The sequence below is a fragment of the Equus quagga genome, chromosome 1 (genome assembly GCF_021613505.1).
Source record: "Equus quagga isolate Etosha38 chromosome 1, UCLA_HA_Equagga_1.0, whole genome shotgun sequence".
Lineage (NCBI taxonomy): Eukaryota > Metazoa > Chordata > Mammalia > Perissodactyla > Equidae > Equus > Equus quagga.
The window spans coordinates 35,022,804-35,037,995 of record NC_060267.1 but is presented as its reverse complement, the minus strand read 5'-3'; the positions used below and the strand labels follow the sequence as shown (position 1 = coordinate 35,037,995).

The following is a 15,192-nucleotide window of genomic DNA, read 5'->3' as shown; positions in this document are numbered from 1 at the left end:
CACTTTGACGTTTTTAAGTTCCATTTACAGTAACTCCTTGAAAAACCTTAGATTTTGCTGCGCTTGCCAATCACAGGGACAACCCATAAGGAAATGAACATGAAACATATGACCCTCACATATACTGTATTTGGCCTTATTCTTTCAAAGATATGCGCTTATGAGGGCAATTTATACAAGGCCTGGTTTGACTAAAAAGACACATCATTGCTGTTCTCTACGTTTACGTTAAATACCTTTCACTTTACATAGTGTCTTTTATTCTAAAGCTAGTTAGCCACATATGGGTGTATTGGCTTATCAGTGAGGTAAATTCATTATGACAGTGGGAAGAAGTAATCTCTTCCTCATTCTGTGCAAAATTCAAAAGACAAAGCTAAATTTTACTAGACACATCCATACCCAGGGGAAAGAGCAATTCCTAAATGCCCATTGCACTTCTTACCCAAAGTTTGAAAATATGAGACATATTAAGACTCTATCTCCTTGCATGGTTTCAGGTCTTTCCGGTGTGTTCAATTCTTTTCACTCTCTCAGTGTCATTTTGGTTTAAAGATACCACACTACATTTACATCTCATGACCAAAAACGTTGGAACATCATAAAAACAGTAATTAAGTTCTATTGTTTCATGTGTCCAACAATGCCCATTTCAAGACACTAGACAAACAGGATTCCTTTAAATTGTTTTATTGATGACGGAAAGTGCATAATTAAAGATTTGATGAGAAACCTGCAAACAATAAAGAATGTGTCTATTTCCAGCAAAATACAATTATTCCAGGTCCTTTAGACATTATAAATATAGAGTTCTTTCACACCAGATGGTTCATATATAACAAAGTCATTTTAGAATGTTTAATTGTGCTTCTACAAAACCTTCGAAGAACGAGGTAGTTTCCTTTACCCACTATATTTTCCACATTTCCATTAATAATTTTTAGTGAGCTTAAATCCTTTTAACATTACCTTTAATTTCACATGAAAGCCAAGACATTTACAAAGTGTTTATTTCTTTCTACTTGATTTTTCTTAAAGGGAATTTCAAGAATCACTACACAACTAGAGAAACTTGAGACTAGCAATGGCTGGCATTTTTCATTACAATCAGATTTCGATGCAAGAGAACACGTACTAAAACTTCCATAGGTAAGCTGATATTCTCTTGTTTCTGTCAATAAATTCTGATTTCAAAACGACTTCCTCAAACTACTCATTTTCTCTCAGCCACCAAATCAAGTAAGCACAAATTCTTCAGAACAGTGGGTTGGGCTCCCTGTATTAGCTAACTGGGTGCATTGCAAGATCATTCATTCTCATACGTCATCAGAGAAACATCCAGAATTTACAGATGAGCTAGCTTACTTTTCAGACTTGATCCAAAAATCTATTTCCAGCCATACTCTTGATAGAATTCCTTCACTCTTCAAAAACTTATCAGTGAAGAAGATACTGAGGCAGATATTTGCATTCCTTTCTTAACCCTGAGAATGACTTTAATGACCATAAATGATAATATTCACTTCAAAACTAAATGATAATATTCAACTAATTTCCAAATCAGTTAGCCTTCACCAAGGAAAGAGTGATGGTGATAAATAGTATTTCTAAAGGAAAAAAAAATCATAATCTACTCCCTGTCACTTATTCTTTTATTCAGCCTCACAGATCTTAAAATGGCTGAAGAAATGACACAATAGATAGTACAGACTATGCAATTATAAAGTCTTATCCCAATTGGTAGCAATCTAAAGTGGTTTCCATGTTAACACAGTCCTCAGATTATTACCTTAAGATCATGGCCTAATGCTAGTATCTGAGGAATTGGCCACTATACTTAGTCACTTCCTAATTGGCATGATTTGTATTTGGCACTATGTTGAAAGCTGAAGATCCCCATGGCTGGCAGAGTGAGGAAAAAGCTCCTTTGGACAACAAAGAAGCAAGTTTGATGTTTCCCCCTCTATCATTCCTTTCTTTCTCTACTTTCGGTTGTTCTTCCTCTGACATCTCTAATTAAAATTTTCTCCATAATTCAATAATACGTAACAAGGAACCTAGCCATTGTGAGAGTGGATGCACAGAGAAATCTGTCAATGAAACTACACTTTCGCTCATCTCCGTACTGCAGCTCATGGTCAATTCTTACCATCCCAACAGTGGATTCCATAAATTGAACACTATGCAACTTAAGTTTTAGGCCTTATTAACTGGGCCTATTGTGGTATGAAAAATATACTTTCACACAGAACAAGATTACTTAAAACATCAATAATTGCATCCTGCAGATTTTAAAGACCACTTCACTTTCTTTCTAAGACTGAATTTCATGCCTTTATCATTCATTAAAGGAAATATGTTTACATATATCTGATCCCAGGGAATTATTTTCCCAAAAACACTACTATATCCTGTTGATATGTTTCTTTATCAACCTCCCCAAATTAATATCTGAGAAGTCTTTTATTACGGTATGTATGCTAAAGATGAAAAATCAATCACTTTCTTCTACTTTCATATAGGGCTTTTTGGCAAGGATAAAAGTGAATCTCTTTGAAATACTTTAAACGGCCTTGCTTTTAAAACCTCAAACTGTGAAAAATTACTGTTATATTCAAGTTAGTCTCCCACCTGCTATTTTCTGAGTAGCTAGATCCATCATTTTCAAGCAAACACTCAAAACAGTTTGATTCATAATAGACATTTTCCAGAAAAATTCACTCTAGGAACATTTTCTTTGTTTATTTCAATAGTATCTGACGTTGAGTTTAAGAAGATCAGCAAGGATGCCATAATTTGAGGTGTTCTGTTGTTAGATGGACCACGACAACTTAACATTGCTCCAAAAGAACGCAGTTAACAAACGTACTAGGTTGGTAGTAAGCAGCAAACCAGGAGGTGAGTCACGCCATGTAGGCAGTGACTGAACAACCTCTAAATACTAGCCTGGCCAAGTAGTTTCACACTAGAGGAAAGAAAGAATTAAAAAAATGACAAATTTCTCTAAAAAATGAGATGAAAATGCTCATTGTGATTTCTTAGTAAGAGATGTGCTCTGGTCTTCAACTCCTTATGATCTAACTGTATTAAATACTGCTTTTCATCTAAAAATTTGTTTAAGTAGCAGAGTATAAACTCCATGAGGGTAATGTCTATATACTATTGATTTTCTAAAACTAACTTCTTACTCCCTACTGCTAGTCGTGTTACATGCACATCTGTGGGCACTCAATCAACATTTATCAAATTGACTATAATCTCCATGATACCTATCAATAGGTAATGCTTGTTGAAAAGCTGGGACCCTTTGCCTCCTTTTCGGGGGATATATCTGGAAAACAGATAGCTGAACAAATTCCACTTGTGGCAAAACAAAGTGACAGGTGTTATAAAGTGTCCACTAAAATTACTTGCCAGCATTACTATTTATAACTTAAGTTTCTGCATTTCCACATAAGAAATTCACATTCCAGGGAAGAATTCTCTGATCATCTTTAGAATCAGGATATTAAGGGATCCTTACAATGTTTCTCTAACCCCCTTGCTTTAGTGCATCTGATGAATGTTTATTGCTCTAAATATTTTAGAAAATATCAATTCAAGGAAAGTGAGTGAAGGTTGTTGTTTGCTGCTTAAAAATCATTTTCCTCGATCATGAGGGTGAAATGAACATACAATTTTAACAAGAAACTTTTTAAGGAAAAGGAGTACAGTGACTGAGCACCGAGTGGGAATAGGGAAAATAAATAAGCTTATTTGGCAGCTGATTTTATAGCATAAACTCCCTAAATCAGAGCTGTAGTTGCAGCTGTAATAAAGGGCTCCTACAATTCGTTTGACCAAGATATACTCATTAATTGCCTTCAAGTGCCCAAGAGTGCTCCGATTTGAGGAAAGCAAGACCAGTTGTTTAGGTACAATTATATCAAGCAACAAAAGCGATACGATGAAGAACTTCAACCCCGAGTGTATAACGTAGGCTTCCCTATCTTCAGGAGCACTGACATCGCCCGTCATATAGCTGATGTTACAGTGTGCCTTCTTGCTGCTACCTCTGGTCTTATTTTTTTCTTATGGCAATCTTTCGAGAAAAGAATAGAGGGTGTTTACCAGGTAGAAAAAAACATGATTCCCTAACAAGGTTTTCCATTTATTTCTCTTTCCCTTTTCCTTTGTACTTTGACAGCAAACTTTAAACAGGTATCATTAGTTTATTCACTCCTGCCACCTGCAGGTCCTAGAGAACATGGTAGACATCCTTGAAGTTGACTCTTCTTTTGGTGTATCATGAGTTGAATCCTTAATAAATGACTGTAACACAGAAAATTTCTAACAGCAACTATCTTTAGGAAATGCTCTGGTTTCGTCTATGTCTGAACACTTTGTCTTAAAATCTTAGTTTCCACTGATGTGTTTTGGAAAAAGCTGATAAACTTGGTCTGAAATGTGATAACTGCAAAAAGTGGGAGGAAGAAGCATGCAAAATAAGTTAATCATTATCATTTTAAGTGCCACCAGTTCTGTTTATATTCATGCACATGTGAATTGCTGAATCTCATTTGATCAACCCAATTAAACATTAAATAATTGCAGCCAATTATGCAAATATCAGCAACAATATTAATTTGTTGATCTTTTTGAGCAGATTAGCCTCACATGTTCCTAATGCTAGACTATCTTATGCCTTAAATGATCAATTAGTGTTACAATAACTAAGTCTTGAAGAATGGATAATTGCCTAGTTATAATGTGCCACTTTTGCTGTATTAATCCACTGCAATTAAACAAATAGTGCACAAGGAAAAAAGATGTGCAGATGTTCCTTTTAAATCTATTTAACAAGTCAGTGTCAAGGTCAATTTCCTGTCTTATTACTTACACGAGAATGGCAGATTGTGTTCTCTGCTTTAGGACATCTTCAGTTTTTTAAAATGGCTATCCTTAGTCTTCACTGTGTCTAACAAGAAGGGCTTAAAATGCTCTTATGGTTTGATGAGAGAAATGATACAGACATAATGTTAAGACATAGTGTTCTCTAACTTTTACAACGGACATGTCTTGCCGTACTCAATTTAGAGATGCAAAGTATAAAATGTATTTATGGCAAACAAATGATTTCCATTTCTCATAGGAATGAGTCCAGTTATTATGTGCTATTTGACAGGTTAGAATTACCTAGAAGTCTTTTCTAGACTTCTATATTAGAAAGGAGGTCACAAGATTTAGCCAAGGCAACCCCTTCAAATGCTACTTGGTGAACATGTGAGGAAGACATGTTACATCACCTGAGGCCTGAAAAGAACAAGGGACTCTCCCAAGACTTCAGATCACCAATTAAAAGCCCCCTAAAAGATATTTTTACCATTCCTTTTCATCTTATACTTCCCTAATTTCACTTTACCATTCCTATCTAAAAAGACCCAATGGCCAAAAGTCTTGGAAACGAATCAAAGCCCCATTTACTATGTGCTGCTACATGCCTGAAGGAAATTTCTCCAACACATCAAACTTTTCGAATGTTTTTTTCCTTGCTCTGAAAAGAGAATGAAATATGACCAGCAAGATGAAAGTTATCAGGACTGAAGGAAACCAAAATATAATGTCTGAGAGCTGACCTTCCAAGGGTAAATGTTTTCTATCAAGATTTGACTTTCCCCTAGATAACCCAGGATACAATTTTAACTCACAGTTCCTAAACGAGGAAAATATTGTCTGTAATTGCTCTCCCTGTACCCTAACCATGTGCTCATCCAACCCCCATTCAACAGAAATGAGCACACACAAAACCAGAGTCTAAAAACCAGAGTATATCTCTTTGCTTTCTACCAAAAAATGAAACATAATGATCTGTTTTGTACCTAACACTTCACATAAATGTATTTAACACTTAACATACATTATTTCCATTTGGTGGGTATGATATCATGACCTCTCTAGAGCTATTACTTCAATTCCAAGACAGTCTTCAAATATGAAATAATTCCTCCAAAAAATTATGCCTCTAAGTATCTCTAATGACTTAGCAGTCCATGGAAAATAAAGACAGTATGAGGTAAATATAAGCAATGTCAGAACCAATCACAAATTCTAATAAAGAGGTTTCATAATATAGAAACAAAGAAGGTACGCTTCTATAGAAGATAAATGTTCACTCATTCGTTATTTAGTGAGTATCTATTATGTGCCAGGCAGGGGGATAGAAAGATCTCTAAGGCACAAGACCCTCGGTCTTGTAGTGGAGCCTGACAAACAGCCAACAGGAATACAATGTGGAAAGGGCAATGGTGGACATGTGCACGGGTCTTGCTGATGCACAAAGTGAGCTTGGATCAGACTGTGACATCAAGAAGAAGGGAGAGATTTACCTTATGACGGACTTAGGGGGTCTGGAAAAAAATGTGATGGGAGGAAATCCAGTTCTTCCAAGTCTTGATTTAAAAAAAACACAAAACACTTCCTGAGGATGGAGACTTGTGACAGGAAATGTTACCTATGAAATTGACTCAAAGCAGCTTTCAAACACAAAAAACTCATTTGGTTGAGGAGCAGATCATAACTGATACTAAAGAATAAACAAAGATTTTTGTATCGGAGTGAAGTACTAAGGGAGGCACTGGGATTACTGAGGAAAATTCTATGCTACAAGGCTTACATTATCGTCTTTCTAAGAGAAGGTAAGGTAAGCTTCTACTCTGAAGTTTACAAAACACCGTTTGATGATTGCAATTCATGTTCTCTGGCATGAGGAAACAATCACCCTGGTAACACTGATTATACAAACTACATTACGCACAACTAAAGACAGGTAGCCAAAGAAATCTATCATAATTCAAATGCGACAGTCTGTCCCAATAGCACACGGATGATATCCTGTATGTTCCATTCAGGATACTATGATTGTCCAGTTGCTCTCTTCTCTTCCATACTACAACAAAAGCAAGAAAACAAGTTTCAGTATAAAAGCTAACAGTGCAGGGATAGCTTATAAATACACTTATTAATACAACCAACATTGTACAAAAAACTCGCTTCTGTTTTGAATATTAAAAGTATATTCACCTTAAAAAGATTAGAGAGAAACAATCAAATACTCGGAAAGAATCACAAATTTTATCATTACTGTTGAACTCAAACTTACAGCCAGTGTAATTCCTTTGTATATGGTGCACGCCTTTTCATTACCATTCTGTATTTAACTTCTGCTCTCCAAATAACATGAGTTTAACCACCGTCGTCTTTACTCTAAAGAAGTGATGCTCAAAGTGTATTCCCCAGACCAGTTGCATAAGCATTACCAGCAACGTGTTAGAAATGCAAATCCTCAAGCCCCACCTCAGACTTACTGAATCAGAAACCGTGGATAGTCTCAGGAACTTGTGCTTCAGCAAGGTGATTCTGACAAAGCCAAAGCTTGAGAATCACTGCTCCGAAATCCCACTTATCAAGGGTGTTTTATGTTCATGGACAAAACCCAGTGGGTCTGAACGGTAACTTTGTTCTCTAAATGAAAGTTGTTTGTGTGATGTTAGTACCCCATTTTTTGTTAGTCCCTCAAAAGTTATGGAACTGCAACATAATCAGAATTATTTCCAGTGGCAAATAATCTGCTTTAGCAAAGCTAAATTTTAATATTTAAAACTGAATTAAATGAAACATAAAGATATTCCAGATGTCAGAGACAGAAAATCAGTTCTATAACCATTCGTTCGTTCATTCAGCAAACATCTTGGTGTTTAAATGAGCTTTCACCCTTTGCTCAAGCACTGCACGCCAACATCATTGTGCCAAAAGCTTTAAACTTATTACCTCATTTATCCTCACAGTAACCCCAAATAGTAGATGCCATTTTCCATCTCATTTTATGGATGAGAAAAGTAAATTTTCGGGAGATTAGATAATTTACTCAAGGTTGTGGTCAGTGAATAGCTGAGTCCATACTCTAGCCAAAGTCTCTCTCACATTAAATTCCACGTTCTTAACCACCATCTAGACTGCCCACCCCATGTTCACCTAGCCATGCGTGTGGAAACTGACTTGGAACAGATCTTCCCTACCCAGAGGAGCATGTGACTAACTCTACCTAAATCAGAGGATGTCCCCTTTTCACATGAATTGGCTCTTTAGTCCTAATATAACTTTGGTTGAAATTAATACAAAACATCAGAACTTGTGAATTGGAAAAACCTCAGTGGTCATCTACAATGATCATTTTATTTGGATGAGCCAAATGGGGCCCTGGATTTTACTTCAGAATAATTCTACTTTTATCAGTTTTGTGTACTGGGATTCCAGGAAAGAGTTCTTTTATAGAAAGTTCTGCTGCTTAAAAATCAAGTGTGAAGAGCAATGAATTTTTAAGCCAAGCTTCTCATTTTACATATAAGGACACGCATTTAGGAAACTCTTAATCACAAGCTTAATTCTCTTGCTTCTGTCCAGTGCTATTTATCCCGTATCACACGTCCATGTGCCGTGTTCCTCTTAAAGAGCTTTAAAGAACTCAGAGAGCAGAATCCATCAAATTGGTAATAATACTGGGAGCCAAAAATGGGTCTACCTCCTACCTTCTGGTTTATGTGAAAAGGAGAATAAAAGAAACCCAATGACTATAAGTGACTTCCTCAATCCACATCAGAAGGCATTGCCTAACGATGTGTCTTCCTACTATTGACTCTTGATTCATGATGAATGCTGGATAAAACATTCCCAAATTCTGTCTGATTTATGTACGGTGTCAACATGACTTAAGGTAAGAGCAAAATATGTGTTTTATTTTTCTTATTTGGATTCCCATATTACATACTTTTGCTATTAATAACAATTGAGTGTCAGCATATGGACATTTCAGGAGATCTAAAGAATTGTGATTCATGAACATTATAATTTCATCTTAAATCTCATCAAAGTATATTTGCTTTCAATTAGTTGTTTTAAGTTTATAAACAGTTGAAAATCTATTTCGGTTACAATGACCAGCACGGGCCACATCACTCTAAGAACGTGCATAGTATGTATTAAGCTTTATCCCTCTCATCCTGCCAGTTCTACTTTTACGTAAAATCACAGCATTCTGAGATGTAACCAAGACGTGATATTACAGGTTATTCATAATGTCTAGACCTAGGCAGTGAGCAAGCAAATTTTCCTTTGACAGATGGATAATCAATTTCATTTTTCAATGGAAAATAACTCAAAATAGAGATGACAGATTTTTGCAGAGATAGAAATCACATTCTTTCCTCAAGAGCAGATTTCCAGAGAAAGAGGGGAAAGAGAAAACATGTCTGCATGGGCTAGGATGTCAGTGTCACTACAAAACCACAGCAGTAGGCCCCCACACCCCTTCTACGTTTGGTAGGCCTGCAGTAAGTCACATTTACTTGACTTTGTTCACTAGCATCAAAGATGGGGTCAAAGCCATGTGGCAAATCAGACTGAGCCTATGGGGTGGTATTTTGAGCCCATGCGGAAGAATCAGTGTGATGTGCAGAATTTTCACACTTCTGCAAATTCCAGTTAGAACACTACACCAAAACATAACTAATGACAAGTTCACTACTTTGTACTGGATGTACGTATGGCAAATAATTTTACATGGCCTTTGCTAAAATGCCTTTTATACTCAGTTTAAAATTTCTAGCAACACAAAAGGACATCTTGAGTGTCATGTACTTACTCTCTACAATGCCAATAAAAATATAATCAGTGCTGGCCACCAGGTGACAATTTGTCATTCTTGTTCTAAATCCTATTCAATGGCCATGCAAAGCTTTCTCATAACATGTAGAAAAGTGCATATTAGGGAACAAGGAGGGGCTGGGAAGCTGGTCAAAGGACTGAGTCATCAAGGCAACCTGGCAATGGTCACTTAGCATGCACACAGAGAAGGATGGCCTGGGACATCAGCAGGGAAAAGAGGTGGAGCTCATTAACTTATGTAACTAAAAGTCATCTGGCTGTTCCACTGGAAACAAGAAAAAATACAATAACCACTAATGGGCACTTGTGCTTGCAAAGCTGTAGTCACTAGTGAGGAAATGGATTTTTTATTCTACCTGGTGAGCTGCAGTCAGTACAGATCCTGCTCCTATCCCATTCGGGCTTTCCTTTTCCTAAGAAATCGAAGACATCCATCTCTTGGTCTTTGCAATCACTACTTCCACTTTCTGAACCCTCATCAGCAGCACTGCTGGTTGCTCAAACATACTACCCCTGATATTTAAGACCTGGGTTCCAGCTTTTATCTTATGCTGACAGTAGTCTCAGCGTGTATCTCATTTTGAAAAGAATGTAAGTCAGGTTCTCTGACAGTTTTTTTGGAAAATAATTTGACATTATTCAAGCCCTTCCCCCCACCTCTTCTCAGAATGTTGGAAGATTCAAGAACAACATGTTTTTTGCTCTTTAGTATTTGCTTGGTGTCTCACTCATCCATTCATTCATTTATTCAGGAAATTGAATATGTATGTATGTACTGAGTATCTACTACAGCCCAGGCCCTGTCTGAAAACCGGGGTTGCAAAAAGAGAATAAGACAATTTTGACACTCAAACAACCCTAGGAGACAGACAAGTGTGTGACTAATTAGAATATAATTTAAAGGTCATATGTGATAATCCTAGGCACTTTGGAAGCTGGAAGAAGCAGCAGCATGTAAGCAGGTGAATGTGTTTGCACTGGGGGAAAGGGATGTTGTTCAAAAGGTTTAAAAGGTTTCTGACAGAGATGTCTTGAGGGACAGTTAATACCTTATCAAGTGGGCAAGTTGTAGAAGGTACAGAAAGGCAGGACGAAAGCAAAAGAGAGCAGAACACACCGGAGAATAAAGAAGACCCCAAACGGCAGGAGCAAAGGGGAGTATGATGGTGAGTGACTGCAAGAGCAAACAGTAATGGGAGAGAAAAAGAAACACGGGCAACACGGCAAAGGTTCTCCAAGTTAAGGTGGGTTAAGTATGAGCACAGAAGTGTTTTTCTTTGTTGCTTAAAAAAAGAAAAAACAAACAAACTCATTTAAAATGTTCCCCTCCTAAGAGGTATTCGTAGGCCAATCTGAGACCAGGGAACTATACGGATAATTAGCCAAATGGGATGAGTACTAAACCTCAGAGATTTTTACAAATATACAGAAGTACACAAGTCAAATGAAAATCAGATCTGTGGTTAAGAAGGAATTTTTCCTCTAGGTCACACTGGCAAAGATCTTGAGGGTTTGGGGTTGCTGCTGTCGCTCTCCTCTTTCTCAGTTTACCAGAGCCCTTGGGAGGAAACAACCACATTTCCATGTAATGTCAAAGAGATCAAACGTAAAACATGACGCAATTCTACACTTTTTCCTCAATAATTACTTAAATTATTTTTCTTGGAGAGAAATCTAGCAGCTTGGCTGACAGTAGTAATTTGCCATCTTGTAAGAGAACAATTTTGAAACTTTAAGTTCCATACCCACAGGCATAAAATAACTGAAGAAGATGTGCTCTTAGATTCCAAATGGATGGTCCTCTGTTACTTAACAATTTGGAGCAGAGTTGGTGCTTCTGGTTTGTGGTTTAACTAGGAATCACTGTATTATCTCATGTATCCTGTGACTGTACCCTTTTGTTTCTTTCTTTGTTCAGTAAGGAGCTCTGAATGTATCATTAGTTTTTAGTGTTACTACCATTAAACTTTACTGCCTAGGGTAAAAAGAGAAATTATTAACTTCATCTTAGCCATAGGCACTAAGTTATATAGCAAATATATATATACAGGTAAGAGGAGAATGTTATGTTTCTTCTCATTTTTTGCTTTGTATACATGTATCTTTTTTTTTTTTTTTTTTTTGCTGTGGAAGATTCGCCCTGAGCTAACATCCATGCCAATCTTCCTCTATTTTCTATGTGGGGTTGCTGACACAACATGGCTGCCAACAAGTGGTGTAGGTCCGCACCTGGGAACTGAGCCCAGGCAGTGGAAGTGGAGTGCACCGAACTCAATCACTAGACCATGGGGCTGACCCCATATATACATTTATCTTTTACTTTTAAACCTTTCACATGGTCTCACATTTAAATGGAGTATTTATTTTGCCCTTCTTCTATATCAGAGTGCTTTGACTCCTCTAATTTTTGTCTTTTTTTTTTTTAAAGATTTTTATATTTTTTCCTTTTTCTCCCCAAAGTCCCCCAGTACATAGTTGTATATTCGTTGTGGGTCCTTCTAGTTGTGGCATGTGGGACGCTGCCTCAGCGTGGTTTGATGAGCAGTGCCATGTCCGCGCCCAGGATTCAAACTAACAAAACACTGGGCCGCCTGCTGCGGAGCGGGCGAACTTAACCACTTGGCCACGGGGCCAGCCCTAATTTTTGTCTTTTTAAACTACTATATCACCCACCCCTGGAAAGCCATTGGCACTCTATTTATACTCAATACATATGTTTGTTGAATGAATGAATAAAAAACATCCACTTCTGTCAGCTACATTCTTGGCTTCCATAACCTTACTTTTAAAGATGCTCTTTTTGAGATCTTTTGTATTGGCTTCCCATGTTGACCAAAAATTATGTCTTTGGGCTTCTCTCTTACTCATTCTGGGTTCTGATGCATATATTCTGTCACCGTCTCGATGGTGATGATGTGCATTTCTGCTTTTGCCTTCTTAGCCAAAGCTGCATGATATGGGTCAAACACCTCTACGTGTAGATTGTTCTTCCAGTTCAAATTTAACAGAATTTGATTTTTCCCTCAGCCTGGTTGACTCGTTTTTCCCTTTTCTTTTAATCCTTTACAACTAAATCAAATAAGTTCAAATTTTCTTATTCCATATAATCTCCAAGAAGTAGCTTATGCTGTAATCTCTTGTTTTGTATATTAACTGCTATAGAATGAAACATGCTCTTCTGTACATGTTCAAGAAAATTTTCTAAAGTAATCTTCCTTTCTTATCGCTATAATCACACTTCTTCCCCTTTTAAAAATCTTTCAACTTCTGTTTTGGATCAATGCTTTCATAATCTAGCCAATTACATACTTTTTTTTATTTGAATAAAACATTAATAACTTAGTACCGTCATCAGATTTACTCCAACTCTAAAAAAAACCCAAAAATGCCTGAACCATTCATGCAGAAATTTTTATTAAATTTCTTCAAATTACTTTGTCTCTATGTACAAAAGTAGAAAACAACTCTGAGTAAATTTTAAATCTTCCAATGCTAAGATATTCCCTATTTAGATTACAGAAAATTCCTACAGAAAACTTTTATTGAAAAGTGAAAGTAGGGGGCTGGCCCCGTGGCCCAGTGGTTGAGTTCGCGTGCTTCGCTGCAGTGGCCCGGGGTTTCGCTGGTTCACGTCCTGGGCGCAGACATGGCACCACTCGTCGGGACACGCTAAGGAGGCGTCCCACATGCCACAGCTAGAAGGACCCACAACTAAAAAATATACAACTATGTACCAGGGGGCTTTGGGGAGAAAAAGGAAAAATAAAATCTTTAAAAAAAAAAAGTGAAAGTAAGATGACTTATTGGTTCAAAGACCACAATCATTCTTTCACTTTAATATTATAAATTTTGCATACATGTCACTGAGTAACTCTTCCAGAAATACTACATTTATCACTACCCAAAGACCTCAATTGCTCTGTAGGGGCCTGCTGCTTTCTCAACCAACTTTAAATGTTCACTTTGTTTTTAAGACCCAGAACCATCTGATGTTACCTGAACTATCCAACTTTCTTCCATGTTTCAAAACGAGTCTCAGCTCCCCTTGGGTATTTTATTTTTTTTCTTTCTGTTTTTTTTTTTTTTTTTGAGGAAGATTAGCCTTGAGCTAACATCTGCTGCCAATCCTCCTTTTTGCTGAGGAAGACTGGCCCTGAGCTAACATCCATGCCACTCTTCCTCTACTTTATATGTGGGACACCTACCACAGCATGGCATGCCAAGCGGTGCCATGTCCACACCTGGGATCCGAACTGGCAAACTCCAGGTCGCCAAAGCGGAACATGCGCACTTAACCGCTGCACCACAGGGCTGACCCCCACCTTGGGTATTTTCACTGACTGGCAATGATGGTATCCAGGTTCAAGAGAATCCTCCAACAACTTGTGAAGTGTTTGCAAATCACAGAACAGTCTCTTTGACAGGCGACTCAGAGTTACCTGATATTTGATATGCCTGCCTAGTAAGATGCTCAACTGCCTGATCAAACATTACTGTAGATGTTGCTCAGAAAAAATAGGCAAAACAAAGTTAGTAACACACAAAAAAATAAGTGTGCACACTCTTTGGCCCATCAATACAATCCCAGGAACTTACCCCAAAGGAAATAATCAAGGATGCACCATTCACAATAGTGAAAGATTGCCAACAATACAAACATTCAATAATAAGCCTTCTTGAAAAATTATGGCACATCAGTATAATGGAATTCAATTAAACTTTATACATGGATTTAGAAAATTATTGATTGATAGGGAAAAGCAAATGATTTATTAAGTGAAAAAAAGCAGGTTACAAAATTATGTATTATCCTATTTTGTTAGAAAAAATATCTATCTAAAAATATATAAATTCTTACACAATATTAAAAGTTGATATCAAAAATTAACAGTGGTTATATCTTAGTGTTGGAATCATAGGTAATATTACTTTTCTTCTGTGCTGTCTACTTTCAAGTTTTTTTCTTTTTTATTTTCTTGTGAGGAAGATTGTTGCTAAGCTAACATCTGTGCCAATCTTCCTCTATTTTTCATGTGGGATGCTGTCACAGCATGGCTTGACAAGCGCTGGTAGGTCCGCGACCAGGATCCAAACCTGTGAACCCAGGGTTGCCAAAGCACAGCACGTTACCTTAACCACTATATCACCAGGTCAGCCCCCAAGTTTTTTACTTTTATAAAAGTATGTTATACTTTTCAATAAGATTTTTAAATATTATCAAAATTTATATATATATATTTTTAAATGTTAAGTAATTTGGAGTCCTTGACAATATTTTCTTTCTTTTCTGTTTATTTTAAACATGTGTCTTTCCGATTTCTGCTTTGCTCCCACACATACTATCAGAAACATCTTCCTTAAATTTAATTTGTTGACCTCAAATTATAGTACTTACTCTCTTCTCTCTATTGAAATATGATTTGGTTCTAGGCTCTGATTGAAATAAGGTAGCAGGGGCCAGCCCAGTGGCACAGCAGTTAAGTGCACACATTC

At 37.0% G+C, this 15,192-nt stretch overlaps 1 protein-coding gene across 2 annotated transcripts in view; it reads right to left on the bottom strand.

Moving 5' to 3' along the window:
• Window positions 1–705: 705 nt before the first annotated feature.
• BCAT1 (branched chain amino acid transaminase 1) overlaps window positions 706–15,192 on the bottom strand; it is a 108,988-nt gene continuing 94,501 nt past the window's right edge. For both annotated transcript variants that reach the window (XM_046647892.1, XM_046647903.1), the window contains one exon: window positions 706–6,925. In XM_046647892.1, the coding sequence (XP_046503848.1) occupies window positions 6,884–6,925 (42 nt within the window). In that variant the 3' untranslated portion in view covers window positions 706–6,883. The remainder of the gene's footprint in view (window positions 6,926–15,192) is intronic.